General features: G+C 34.8%; 1 protein-coding gene across 8 annotated transcripts in view; it reads left to right on the forward strand.

The window, feature by feature from the left end:
- EBF1 (EBF transcription factor 1) overlaps positions 1-13077 on the forward strand; it is a 359655-nt gene extending 346578 nt beyond the window's left edge. For 4 of the 8 annotated variants that reach the window (XM_014059163.2, XM_014059167.2, XM_014059168.2 and 1 more), the window contains exons 14-17: positions 1216-1395; positions 3864-4058; positions 4341-4409; positions 9870-13077. In XM_014059163.2, the coding sequence (XP_013914638.1) occupies positions 1216-1395; positions 3864-4058; positions 4341-4408 (443 nt within the window). In that variant the 3' untranslated portion in view covers position 4409; positions 9870-13077. The remainder of the gene's footprint in view (positions 1-1215; positions 1396-3863; positions 4059-4340; positions 4410-9869) is intronic. The other 4 variants (XM_014059169.2, XM_014059171.2, XM_014059172.2 and 1 more) reach the window with 1 other exon arrangement.
- The last annotated feature ends 1798 nt before the right edge of the window (positions 13078-14875 follow it).

The raw sequence follows: 14875 nt of genomic DNA on the forward strand, positions 1-14875 counted from the left end.
AGCATATGATTCCTTCATTTCAATACAGGCTCAATTGTTGATAGAATGTCAGAATTAGGAAGCAATGTTACTTAGGAAATGTTCCTGCGATCAGGAATTCTGGTCTCGGGGGGGTGACTAGAATCAGTCTAGAATCAGACTAGAAAAGTTTCAATAGGGCAATATAACATGTTGGGATATCATGAGCTTCAGAATCCAGATAATAGTTTTAGTTGCACTTCTGGGATTATTATTACATCCAGCCCATTTTTATTATTTTATTAAGGGATGAGTATTCCTTTTTTTAGTTAGATACTTCTTGTTTATTTCATGCAATCAAGGCCACAAAACCCACAACCCAAAGTGCGTTGTGGTATTTGTTTTCTTTTTTTTTAATTGATCGTCTTCATAAGTATTCTAATAAATAGATCTCAGAAGTTGCTAACATTGCAAAAATGACTGTCTTTGTTTTAATGTTTTAGAACCAATTTAATCATTTTCCAGATTTAACAAGAAAGAAACACTTTTTGCCCTTTTTTAAAAAAATATTAAGGATTTGTCACAAATGGTTAACAGGTTGCTGAATGCATGTCTGAAAATGTCTGAAGAAAATTATGATATAATAATGCATTGGGCTGTATCCCACAGCAGCTTGCAATATCTTCTACTGTTTATGACCCGCTACAGTGCATCATGCTTACTTAAATGTTCTCTATATTTTTATTGGTGGATTGCCACTATGGAATGCTTTTCCCATGAAAGCTTGTCTGGCATCCGTAATTGTGATTCTTTCAGCACCAGGCAAAGTTTTTCTGTTTCTTCTACATTTTCAGTTGTTTTCAAATACCTTGGTTATCTATGTCACTCATAGAAGTTTCAGTTCCAGCAATCCATATAATATTTTTTTATCATACTATATTTGTAACAATTTGGATTTTCTTTCTGGTTTAGATTTTTAATTGTTTATAGTTGGAATATTGTAATAATGTTTACACTTTAATCCATTTTCGATGACACATAGAAAATGTGATTATAGGGCACATTAGTATAAATAATTTATAATTGATTTATAAGCTATTTTAAAAAGCCACTCCCTCAAATTTTTCCCCATAATTGCATTTTTTTTTACTGAAATCTCATCCAGTTTTAGCATATTATGGTTTGGAATGTTTTGAAACTGGGTGGAACTTTTGGTTGAAAAACAGCTGTTGTGTTTTTTTCTCCTTCCTGAAAAAGGTTTTACTCGCAACTCAAGCAGTGTGTCTCCTCATGGTTATGTGCCAAGCACTACCCCTCAGCAGACAAACTACAACTCTGTCACAACAAGCATGAATGGTTATGGAAATGCTGGAATGTCCAATTTAGGTGGTTCTCCAACCTTCCTGAACGGATCTGCTGCCAACTCTCCCTATGCCAGTATGTATTATTATATGTGTTACGAAATATATATTGAGTATTGAACTGAGTATCCTAAGCTTTGTAATAATTGAAAACATTTCAAGAATTTTACCAGATAGGTATTGGTGTGCTTTTAATTTCACATAAATAAGTTGAAAGTTGCACAGTGAGCTCTATGCTGTTGCTGAAAATATACTGTATAGCATTAGAATGATACATGAAAATGCAAATCTAAAACATATGTAAGTTCTCCACGAGATGCTAGGTGTTAATAACCCCTAATCTGTATGGAAAGAGTTGGTTAAAGCTAGGCCCATTATTCGATTGATGTTCAAACTTGCAAAGCAATCAATTTAATTGAAGGTATGGTATCAAACAACTTGACACAAGGAATCTCTGAACTGGAGACCACATTTAAAAAATAATAATAATCATGGGGATTTATTTCCCCATGAATATGGGTTGACCACTTCACTGTGCATAACTCTAGGAAGAGAATTAACCTGATTTTACCAGTAATTGAAAAGACCAAAAGATGTTATAATTTATATTATTATAATAGTCTAATTAAAGAGATGCTATATTGGCAACAGATGAGATTGTGGGAGTTTGACAGGATGCTTTATCTAAACAACATTACTTTTGGTTTACCATTAGAAATATTTCAGTAATGCCAAATTTATGCCTTACAACTTGTGACATGTTTATTCCTATTAATCATGGTTCTTTTGTCTCATCATCATGATTCTTAGAATGGTTTTCTTAATATATACTGCTGCCCTATTAACAACAAATATTGTTAATCAGAAAATGTTTCAATCATGACCTGAGAATTAGAAAGGTGGCATTCTTAATTAAATCAATAAACTAATTGCCGTATAGTTGCAATTCAATTTGGATGCTTTGATTGCTCTCCCTTCACAAGTGTGTGTTTATACCAAGTGACTTTACACAAAGATAGTATCTGTCAGACTGTGAAACTTTGAACATTTAATTTCCATTAATTGATTTCATTGGGGTTCAGAAATATGGTATCATATGTTTACACAGATATTCTAAAGGGATTATTTTTATCTGTATAAATACAAATAAAATAGTCATCTATGCCTCAGCTAATTTGAATTTTCATTCCCAAATCATTTAATTATTCATTAAATATCCTGAACATAAACAATCTCTAAACAAGATTTTTTTTAAAAAAATGAATAATTTGGCCTGTGAATGATTCTTTTTTTCTTTTCCCCAGAATCATGGAAGACAGTAATTCTGAAGTAATATGGTCCTATTTTGAGTAAAGGCATTAACTATATTATTTAAGGCACCAGCAGGGTTTTTAAAAAGTAATTAAGAATAATGTTGCAGGGGACACAAAACGTGCATGCAGATTGGATTATATATAGATGCAGATAATCTAAAAAGTGCTCCCCAATGTCCTTGAGGGCACTTCAAGAAGTGCTTTTTCTTGAACTGTATGGTCAACAAGAATAGCCTACAGCATATTATTAATCTGGATAAAACAACAAACAGTGCACACACATATCTACACATGTACTCCCAAGTTATAATGTATAATAAGCTATTTGGCTCATGGGGCAGTGAATCCTACAAGTGTTTCTTCTTATCTCTGGAAATATAAAAATAATAATAACAATTTAAGAAAAAATAATTTGCTTTTGTGATGCTCAAAATCACTTTCTTACTTGCAGTACTAATCCTGAAGAACACCTAGGGGAATGAAGTAGAATCCAAAATTTTAACTTGCCAGGTTGTGTCTCTTTAAGAAACAGATTCCCATTCAGGATTATTAATGGGGAAGCAAAGGATGATTCTCTTTCTCTGCCTTCCTGCCTGCCTGCTTGCCTACCTGCCTATCCATCCATCCACCTACCTACCTATTATCACCATCACCTTTTTTGTTTTTACAAATAATTCAAGATGGCAAACATATCAAGCACACTTTTTTCCCCCTCTTATTTTCCTCACAATGAAGTGAATTGGGCTGAGAGAGAATGTCTGTGCCAAGGTCTGCCAGCTAGAATTCATGTTTAAGGTGTGACTAGAACTCGGGTCTCCTGTTTTCTAGCCTGCTGCCTTAACCACTAGAACAAACTGACTTTATATATAGTTATCTTTCAAAAGCAGTTTAGAAGTTACATCCACAGAATAATGACCACTGCTATTTCTGCACAACTTTCTCCTTAAAGCTAAAATACAATATCTATAAACCTTGTGCTGTTTAGCCTAATTTCAGCAATCCTGAGATACTGCTGGCATGGGAACAACAACATATTCTGCTTCCTTCCCCCATGACCTAGGTTTCCCTCTGCAATGAGGGACTCTCAGAAGGGACATTCAGTTTCGAAGTGAGTGAAATATCAATTGTTCTGGACATCACTAAGGGAGCCTTGCAAATAGAAAAATGAAATACTCCAATTCATTTATGATCTTGAAAAGAATAATTCTTCTCTCTTCTTGTTTTCTTCTAGTTGTGCCATCCAGTCCAACCATGGCATCCTCTACTAGTCTCCCTTCTAATTGTAGCAGCTCCTCTGGGATCTTCTCCTTCTCACCAGCCAATATGGTCTCAGCAGTGAAACAGAAGAGTGCTTTTGCTCCTGTTGTCAGACCACAGACATCCCCTCCCCCTACCTGTACCAGCACCAATGGGAATAGCCTGCAAGGTAGGCCAGTCTGGGCATGCTGCTTTTCTCCGCATTGGCAGGGTAGAGTTGAGTAAGAAAAGAGTAATGAAATTTTAGTTACATGGTGGGGAGATTCCATTGTATAGTTGTTACTCACCCTTGGTTCCCTCACAGCTGATCATTATTATTATGTGTTGAACTGAAATGCTGTGTCTTAAAAGCACAGTCTGAGTGTTTGCTTAAAATGAGTGTATTGCAGCTTACTAATACCAGCCTTTCTCTTTCTTTCCTTTCTTATTCCTTGTTGTTGTCTTTTATCAGACCAGTCTTTTGTGGACTCTAGCAAGTACTCCACTGCAGGGTCTCTCCAGGGTCTGGCCTTCTCCTGAAGTACGTTAGTCAATCTTCCCTTCCTTTCTTTTAATTTTGTTTTTTTTTCCTTTGACATATCCACCACCTGTACTAAGAGCAGCACTGTTTATGATGGTATCATAGATATAAGATTGCATGTGATAGCATATCACTAAGTATAGGTGGCACATTAAGTGTTGTATAGTTATCAGTCTTTTTATTTTCCCATGATTAATGTAATGTGAATAATCCACTTCCACTTGCAAACAGTACCTGTCATCTTGAAAATCTATTCAGCTATTTTCATTTTTATCCCATCCAACAGATTGTAACTGAGGCCTTCTCCCATCATAGATTGTGATTCATGCAAACATGGATTACCAACATATCTATGTCTGTGTCAGGAAATTCTTAACATGATTCATCAAAGGGGAGAACATTGTTCATATCATGATTTCCACTATTCTTGTTCCATTTGTAGAACACTTTCGTGGAACCCCAGCATTAACAGATGGGCAGAGTATTTCCTGACAAGTAAATTAAGGATCAACGTCATTAAAATAACATTTAGGATTGGGAACTTTAAAGCAAACAACTTCTCTATTCATCAAACTAAATATATATGAACTTCATAACTACATTCTATTTAAATAAAGACAGGCTGTGATAATGAGAAATTTCCACTGTGATGGATAATTCATGTGATCATGCCATCAGTAAATATTTTTAGGTAGGGTGAGTATGTAAGAAATAGATAATTCTATTAATTTCAGGCTATGTCAGTGTTATACGTGATAACACATTTTATCATGATTATCATACCATCTATGCTTTTAAAAAGAATAATGCAATCAATATATGCATTAATAGAGCTACTAGAAAAAGTGTGGTTTTGCTGCATTTGTTTAATCTACTGCTTCCTACTGTTTTGCACAAAATTTCTACATTGATTCTATTGAAGAGATATCTATTGAAATAGATTGAGTAATTTCCAAAAATAGTCAATAGAAAATTATCCAATTGCCCTTCCTAAAGACAAACTGAAAATTGTCTTTCTTGCCTTTCCTACCTCAGTCCAAAATGGTATTATTAAATGCAAATACTTTCAACTTTTTCCTATGAATTATTTTTAGTAAAAATTAAAGCCAATACATCATGGCATAGCAAACATGTCTGAAGATATCCATTATAGACATTCTTCAAATCCTAACAGAATAGTAGTTTAAATTCAGAACATTAAAGCTAAGATTCCTCAGTAACCTACCTTAACAGAATGCAATTTCTTTCTGGGTTTTATTTTTTACATTGATCATATACGTTTTTGAAATTTCCTTCATTTTAATAAGCAAAGTAGAATAAGGATACTGCTCTTTGCATAAATGTATAAGTGGCTCCCTTGGAGTTTGAGATATTTCCCTGCCTTTTTTAATCTTGGCCTCTCATTTTCCAAACAAAAGGAACTTGTTTGTGTAAATATTTCTTTTAATTCTAGGGCAGTGAGGATTAAATGTAACACTTTGAAATGTGAGACGCCTTTTTGAGATAATCCACATGAAAGTAGAATAACCAGGTTAGGCAAATAGATGATACTTTTACCTCTGAAGATTCAAAAATTGCTTTCTGGAAAACTTTAGTCTACATTGATTGCTATAAAATTTCATTTCATGTCCAATTTCATGTTCTTGTTTGGTTTGCATTGGTAATGTTGACTTAACATCCTCGATTTCCCAATTTCTGAATACATTTTTCTCATGACCAAATACCCTTATGGGCAGATTTGATTAAAAAGAGTATTGAGTCCTATGTGCAATCTGCAGTAAAATTATTTGTCATATGTGCATTGGACCGCAAGTCAGAAAAGTGAAAATTATGTATTTAACATAGGGACCATATATATCATAAAAGCAATTTCCTGATTTACTGTTTCGTTTGGCTTGTTGGAGGGCTGCCCTACTGTGCTTAACCCCCTCATAATTACCATATTACCACATTCTAAAGCATTGAGTAGAGAGACATTTCATGCTCACTTAGTCAAGAAGGGTCTCACAAGCCCCAGATGCCTCAAACAGCTCTGGGGGTAGAGGGTTACTGACACATGCTCATACATACTGTAAACAGAAAGGACTTACTATGCTTAGAGACAAATGCACTGCATCCACTGCATTAGACCCAGACAGACCCTAAGGGTAAAAGCCCATCATTGGATTGTTTTCCCTTCAAGAATAAAAAGTATGGAAAACAAATCCAATGGACATTTCACTTTGGTAAGTGGAATATGCACAGGAAGTGAACAAGAAAAAGAAGAATTAAAGAAAATTAAGATTCACCTACAACCTATTCACTAGTCTTTAAGTCACAGATTTTAAATTGGAAAGCATCTCCTTGGCTATAAGGGTCAGAACTGCCTTGTACTAAAAAAAAAAGCATGGCAAATAATAGAAAGAGGAATCACAAATAAATGTGCATGACTCTTGAAATGGCAGCTTATTTTAAAGCTGCAAGGTATTTAACGACGACAAAAAAAGAAAAATAATCCAAAAATATAATCACAGTGGTGGGCTCATTGTGAAACACGGTCAACACAAGCCATATATTTGGTCAAGTGGATCTGCTTGGATTATGGACAAATTAAATTAGACAATGTTACCTTACGCCTTGCAGTGAAGCTGCTTCTGTCCCTCCTCTCACCTGCCTAGACTTCTGCAAAACCCGCTCAAAGAAAGAGTGAGAAGGATAAACTGCAGTTGAACCTCATGCAATTGGAAATCCAAAGGAACATATCTGATGTGTGCCAATTTATTGCCAATTAACTGTGATAGAACTAAGCATTTGAATGGGAACCAGAATATTGATTTATTGAACTACATAAAACCAAAGAAACTGAAGACTGTTGGAGAGATGAATGGAAATCAAGGTAGCCTTGCCTACAACATTAAAAATAAAGTAAATGCCAGGAACCTGCATCATAATCCATTTTGCTGAAATTTTGTAGTCCTTTAAAAGAAAAAAAATGAAATTAAAATTCATTTTAATGAAAATTGATAACAATGTCTGAAAAAGGATAACTAAGCAATGAAGTTGTAATCATGATATCACATGATCATGCCACTCAGCAATGAAAATTTCAGAAGTCCCTGTTTATAATTGTTAAACAGGGACTATGTGGATTGTTAAGCAAGGACCACATGAGATTTTTGACTTCCTGCTGTCTTCCCCATTTACATGTTGGAAGCTAGCAAGGTCACAAATTGCAATCATATGACCATGTGACAATATGGCAGCCAGAACTTTGAGAATCAGTATGCTGTAAAACTTCAAACTCTTGCAATTATTAATCATATCTGACTTAGTAGTATTAATTGTATCACAGAATATATCTATCCACCATCTTTAATAAAATCCTCAAAACATTTAGAAACAAAACAACTTACATACTAAATATTTAGCATTTAGCAACCAGTACTTACTATTATTAAAACAATTTAAAATTTAGCATTTAAAGATACAAATATCTCAAAATGCAGCCTGGGAACCGTCATCAAATGTATTTTTTTCCACTCAAGAGTTCTTAATCTGATCACAAAGTCAGGAAAAGTTAAAGTCTTCTGTTATAAAAGACTATATCCCATCACACCAAATCTTTGAAGAGTGCCCCTGAAGAAGGGAAACTATTTTCAAAGGGAATGTTTACTATGCTACCAGAATAGGTCACACCTTTAGTATGCTTGACTCCAAAAGTTTAGATATATTTTGCTTTCTCGTCTCCTCATACTTTATTTATTTGTTGCCATTCACCTAAATTGCCTTTTTGTTGCTGATTAGTCTTGCAATTCATGCACTTATGGTGATGGCTGTGGGGGGGAAAACATTCCCTTTCATTTGGACTTGGTTCTTATCAAATTATTGTAGATGTAATTAAAGTACAAGAATTAGAAGCAGTCATGGGTTTGAGTTCTTCCTCAAGAAATCATTTGTCCAGATTTTTAAGATGGTGGCTATAACTGTGTACCCTTGAAAGACATTACCTAAAGTCCAGAATTTGTCATATCCCTTGATGCATTTTAAAAGACAGCTGTGCCACAGCCATCACTACAAGCCATGTGTGAATGCCAGTGGCAATGACGTATTTGCTTGCAGTAGGTCATTTTTCATATTGCATGGAATGGGTGAGTCTAGATTATCTCTGCAGAGTTCTCCTAATGTATTGGCCTATTTCTTTGCAAATGAAGTGCATTTATTGAAATGATTTAATGTGAGCTAATCCTATTGAAGTCAGAGTTCTTTCAAACGGTTTTCTTTTGAAAGATTGTAGCTGTATTAATCTGTAGAGAAATAAAATGTGAACTCTTTATAACTATTTGTTTCAAATAACCTCACGTTCTTAAATATATAAAACATTCTGATGCAATTGCATTGAGCAGGGATATTATATTTACATGAATAAAAGATATGAAGAGAAAATAAATCAAATACAAGAAAGGATAATAACAATAGAAAAGTGTGCAATCTTCATGCCCTACACATAGTCCATCTGACTACTGTTTGAAGTTGGAAAGATACTTTTTCTTTGAAGGTTTTTTATTTATTTAAGTAGCAGTTATAGATGAAAATCTTTTTTATCAGTTTCCAAACTGGCAACAGTTTATAGACAAATTGTTATTTATAGGTACAAAACAATTTTTAATTTTCTGCATGGTATCTCCAAAAATTCCTTTTTCATAAAATCCTACTTATAAATCATACATGTAGCTGGTCAACACCCTTCTCTTGAATTTAGAATTATATTTGGCAAATTGAAAGAAGAACCACAAGATTAAAAAGTTTTTTTTTATTTCAAGTAATAACTTTATTATTTAAATTTTTCTTCATCAGAATTGATATTGCAATCAGTTTAAGGATTGGCAGGATTATTTCTGACAATCAAACTTCAGTCAAATAACTTTGGATTGAGGGTTATAGTCTGAGCTTCATTAAGAATTTTAATTTGCTTGCATGCAACTTCTATCGAGATAGATTACATTTTTCTTGCAAGCTCTTGCTGAATACTTTAGAATTTTACAGCTGAAATAAGTGATTCTAGAATAATGGACTAACTGACTAACATCAGCTATTATTTTTCTTTCTAAGCTTTTACCCATTATAATGTGTAAATCAGGGGTGAAACCAACTTACCTTCACTACCGGTTTGCAAATGTGAGTGTGCGCACTTGCACTTCACTCACTCGCTTCACCTCTGTACATGCGCAGGACATTCTGCGCATACGTAGAGCATAAAAAATGGGTTGTGATGACATCTGTCTGGGTGGGCGGAGTCTCCAGCTGCCATCTCTACCGGTTCGTCTGAACCATATAGAACTGGCTGAATTGCACCACTGGTGTAAATCCGACTTTTGAAGCACAGATGAATGATCTACTACTGAATATTTGAAACAAATGTTTCCTTGCCCCAAATGACATAACTGATTTATTTTTGTGTCTCCTTCCTTCTCACCTTTACAGCTATATCTGGCATGATAGTTCCTCCCATGTGAATGAAATGCCTTGAAGAATTGACTAATGAAGGATTTGGATTCTGCTCCAGAACAAAGTCTGACCCAAGCCCCAGAGGGAACTTTTAACTCAGGCCTTTCTTCAAGGAAAAAGGAAGACTCTCACAATAACTGCAAAGTTTTAAAAAAATACACATTTTTTTTTAAAAAAAATGCCATCCTTGCAAAATATTCCTGAAATCTACTTACAGCCTGCAAGGGCAAGATGTTAATTTGAGCTGTCCGTCCCAAGTTCTTGGGGAGAAATTTGTGTCCTGAAGAAAATACGCTTTGGTCTTTTCCATTTTTATGGGTCACCTTTGGTCTTTTACAAATCACAATGGGAGGGAGAGGCACAAAGATGAAAAGCCAACTTAAGAACTTTCTTTGTTGTAGTGTTTTTTTTAAACTGTCTTAAAGGGAAATAAAGTGGCAACACATGAGTTTCTATGGAACAGAAGTAGAAGTGCCAGTTAGGAATTATTGATGTTTTTCTTTCCTTCGAAAATTAATGGCTGTGCCAGTAAGGGTTGTTTTCATGTTTTACTTAACCAACAATAGCACATACAGCTGGGATTTGCAGTCTGGGGAAGTATCAATGAATGTCCATGTGAGCATAGATACAAAGATACACCATATACACATACACAAAAAGGATTTCATTTTAGAAGCCATGATTCCCCTTCCCCTTAATCCCTCCACACCCTTTTTAACAACATTGCATTTAGAAAATTGTGTAAATACTGCAAGGCAAGGGGGGTGGGAAGCATATGTGTAGCTATGGACATGCATTTTCCATCTTTACTTTGGTAACCCAGTGCCTCTGGATATAATGCTAAAAACTGCAAATCCGATTAGCATGGCTCTCTGTCTTTTGCTTTTAACCAACTTAAATCCAAATACAGTCTTAAACTGTCTTTCTCTGTAAATCTCATTGAAATTTGATAGGACAGGACAAAGGCACAAAAGTGAGCCGTTCAGTGCATTTTTGAGCATATTTTTTACCAAAAGATTCTTTCCTGATAACTGTATCTTTCATTTCGGAATAGGCCAGGGTGCGGGAGGGAAGGGGAGGGAGGGAGTGACAAGATACAGGATTCATCCTGCCATTCCAGAGGATGGTCCATAAGCACACACATAGGAAAAAGGACATATCTGGTTTGAGCTGCAGTTGTTGTTGTATCAGGCAACCATTTCAGTTTGCAACATAATCTCTTAAGCAACAAGTGGTTGCATTTTTGAGAATATGTATAGGAGAAAAAGGGTGAAGAACACAATAAGTTATATGACAGTTGCAAAATAAACCACCCAATTTACAGGAATTTATCTCTTGTTACTTGGAAAGTTTCCTAGTTAAAGATACAACAAATCTTTACAAATGCATTCATTAAATAATCTGTTTGGGGTTTTTTTCCCTTTGCTGTGGCATTTTGTATGTAGTTATAAATAAATACTGTAGATTTTTTTGGCCAAATTATTGTTCTATTTATACAATTTAATGTCTTAAGACAGATTTTCAACCACACACAAATCTACAAGAATTACTGCATATTTTGCAAAATGAGCTCACTACCTTTATGATTGCACATGCTTGCAAAATGAATTAAAGAAATAAAGCTTTTTTAATGAAGAATTTTGTAAAATACCCATATAAATAATGTATTTAACTTTGAACTTTGTACATTGCTTTTTCTCTGCAGCATCCTAGTTTATTTTATTGTGTAATTTTGCTATGTGAAAAGTGCTAATTTGTTTGTTCATTCACAAGTGTGTTAGCTGTTTAAATGTGATTTAATGCAATTCATTTATACTTTTTTAGTAATTGTTTTAAACCAAGCTTCCATTTTTGTTTTAAGTTCACCAAAGCCATTGTCTATTTTTGTATTATTTCTAAGTTAAGAAGTTTTTTTCCCCAATATATGGCAAAAAGTAGCATATTATTCTTATAGCATTTAGTTACGTAGATTTAAAAAAAAGTATTCTTTGCTTTTGAGGCTTATTAAAAAAAATCTAAAGCTGTTTTACTCTATTAATATGCATGGAATCTCTCCCCTTTGAAGTGACGCATTTTTGTGCATTAAATATGGGGAGAAACTTCATAGAAATTAATGAAAATACTTTCTTTCTTGTCTGCTTGTATATTTCTCTGTCTTTCACATAAATATAAACCAGCAGATTGGATGCCTTAACAATGCAAAGCATATTCATTTCACTTGTACATTGTACTGAGCATCAAAACTGTCAATCATTACTAACATTCTGAAAAAAAAAGGATTTTGAAAAGCACAAAAGAACTGTTTTGTTACCTTAAGAAAATATGACTTTTTTTCTAGACAAGCAACAATGCTGCAACTGTGCATGCTTCCTGTATGAATTTTGTAAGGGATTCACTCAGATTTCACTGCGTGATCTTTCGGGAAAGGGAAAAGGGTGGGTGTGGCAAAGAGAGAGAGACCCATAATGTATTCTTTCCCCTCAGAAAAACAAGAACATAGTCACACATAAAGAAATTAGAAAATATAAGGAATTATCAGTGTATTGTTTCATTATAATCCAAACATTTGTTCTAATTCTTAAAGTAACAGTGGCACACAAATGTAATCAAATTAAAGCCATATTTTGTCCAGTGATGCCCTCCATGGAATTCCAGTCAGACAGATTATTTTTATTTAAACGGTTACATGAATGTGTATAGCCTGTTTCCTTGACCTCCAAAGATCATGTGACAGTACACAGACTTTCTTTCTTTCTCCAAGTATTTATAGTGCGTGATAAAGAAAAGTTATATTTTAAATTATCTCCCTGCCCTGAATAGATTCCTATGAGTTCCAAGTCCATTCTTAAAGATACCGCTCTTTACAGAATATGGCTTTAAGTGGGAATGATCATGTTTCAGACTTAAAATGTGATTTCTCACCTTGGCTGGGCTGTGAGAATGATGTCTGCTTCCTCTCCATTGTAGCCAACTGCATCTTAAAAATGAAGTCATCTCTGAACTGATTCTCCTTTCATTTCTTACTGAACCTTTTGGAATAGACACAAACGCTGTACAGTTCTATTGTTAGAGAAGAAAAAAACCTAACTACTGTAGAGATTGTTATAATTATTTTGCAGAAATTCAAGCTGTAAAAACTTTTCAACTTTCACACTATTTAATTAAAGTTACTTCCTGTCTGTGAGTGCAGCTCCTGGCTGAGTATTTTATTCCTTTGGCTTTGCTAAGCCAACAGATGAGAACAGTGGTGACATCTAATATTTTTTTGCCACTGGTTCTACTGGGCGTGGCTTGGTGTGGGGTGTCATGTGACCGGGTGGGCGTGGCCAACTTTTCCCCACTTTTTAAAACATTTTTTTTCCTGCCGGTTCAGGTGAATAGGTAGGAAAAAAATGCTTTAAAAAGTTTTTAAAAATGTTTCTGACAATCGTGCATCACAGCTGAATGTCATGGAACTTTTTTTTCACTTTTTAAAGCTTTTTTTATGAATCTTAGCATTTTTTTTTACTTCTGTTTCTAGCGAACTGGTCAGAACCAGTAGCATTTCACCCCTGGATGAAGACCAGTTGATTTGCCCCTTGTAGGTTTATACTGCAAAATATGAAGCGGCTAAAATGGGGCAGGGGGGGGGCGGCACAGGGCTTTTGACTTGCCTTTCAAATAGATTGAGAGAGAGAGAATATTCAGAGATATCCTACACATTTTGACAAGCATAAGGATCAACATAGCTGTTCTCGCATTTAAGGTATTATTTGTATGCACCTCCCTATATATTGAAGGATATAGCTTTACAGCGACATACAGTAAGTCCTCAATTTACAACAGTTCCTTTAGTGACTAAAGTTACAACGGCACTGAAAAAAAGTGACTTATGATTATGAAGTTATGACCTTTGCAGCATCCCCATGATCATGTGATCAAAACTCAGATGTAACTGTTTCACATTTATGACCACTGCAGTGTCCCGCCGTCATGTGATTCCCCTTTTACAACCTTCTGACTAAATCAGTGGAGAAGCCAGGTTCTCTTAACAATGGTGATACTAATTTAGTAATCACAATGATTCACTTAACAATGGTGGCAAGAAAAGTTGTAACATAGGACTAAACTCAACAAATTTCTTACTTAGCAACATAAATTTAGGGCTCAGTTGCGGTTGTAAGTCCAGGACTACCTATATTTTAAAGCCCTGTCAGACTGAATAAGAATCCTCTTGGGTTTAGGCAAAAGCTGATTTCTCCAGCATTTGGTGTGTCACACAATAAGGAACCACTAACACTTTTCAAGGGAACAAGAGATGTTGGTAATCAGCTGTTGCTCTTTGGCCTGGTATTGAAAAAAATCTGTCTATGATTCAAGCCAAGGATACCAATAGTTTTGTCCACCATGAATTTATCCAGTCCTTCTTTACAACCATCTAAATTAGTGTCATCAGGACTGATCATGTAATTTAGTTGTGTAATACAAAGAATGCTTCCTTTTAGCAGACATGAAGTGCTTAGTGTGTCCATTAAACTTCCAAGTTCTAATACGATGAAGGTGAAAAATAACACTTCACATTGTGCATACCCCTCTGAATATGTACAATCTCTCCCCTTTTCCCCATCATTCTTCTTCTTAAATGCCTCCATATGCCAAAGTTGGTCTTTGTTTAAAAAAAACTGCTCAAACCCATTTTGGCTGTCCTTTTCCACCTCTTTTCCAGCTTGACAACTGTGGATGTAGTGAGAATTTAATGCCATATTATGGCATTGATTTATAAAATGGCATTGCTGTATTTGTAATTTCCATTCCATTTTTAATGTTTCCTGGCACGGAATAATTCTCCTTTTCCTCCTTTGCATCCACCACACAAGGAACTGGCATTTTCCTTGAATTAGCCACCATACATGCAAAATCTCTTCTGAATACTGACTGCCCTCTCAAATCCTTTGGCATCTTTATAAATAAATGAAAGTGCACCAGTTCCAGAAGATTATTGG

The sequence above is a fragment of the Thamnophis sirtalis genome, unplaced genomic scaffold, assembly GCF_051295495.1.
Source record: "Thamnophis sirtalis isolate CommonGarterSnake01/CBP01778 unplaced genomic scaffold, rThaSir2_p1.2 scaffold_3, whole genome shotgun sequence".
NCBI lineage: Eukaryota > Metazoa > Chordata > Lepidosauria > Squamata > Natricidae > Thamnophis > Thamnophis sirtalis.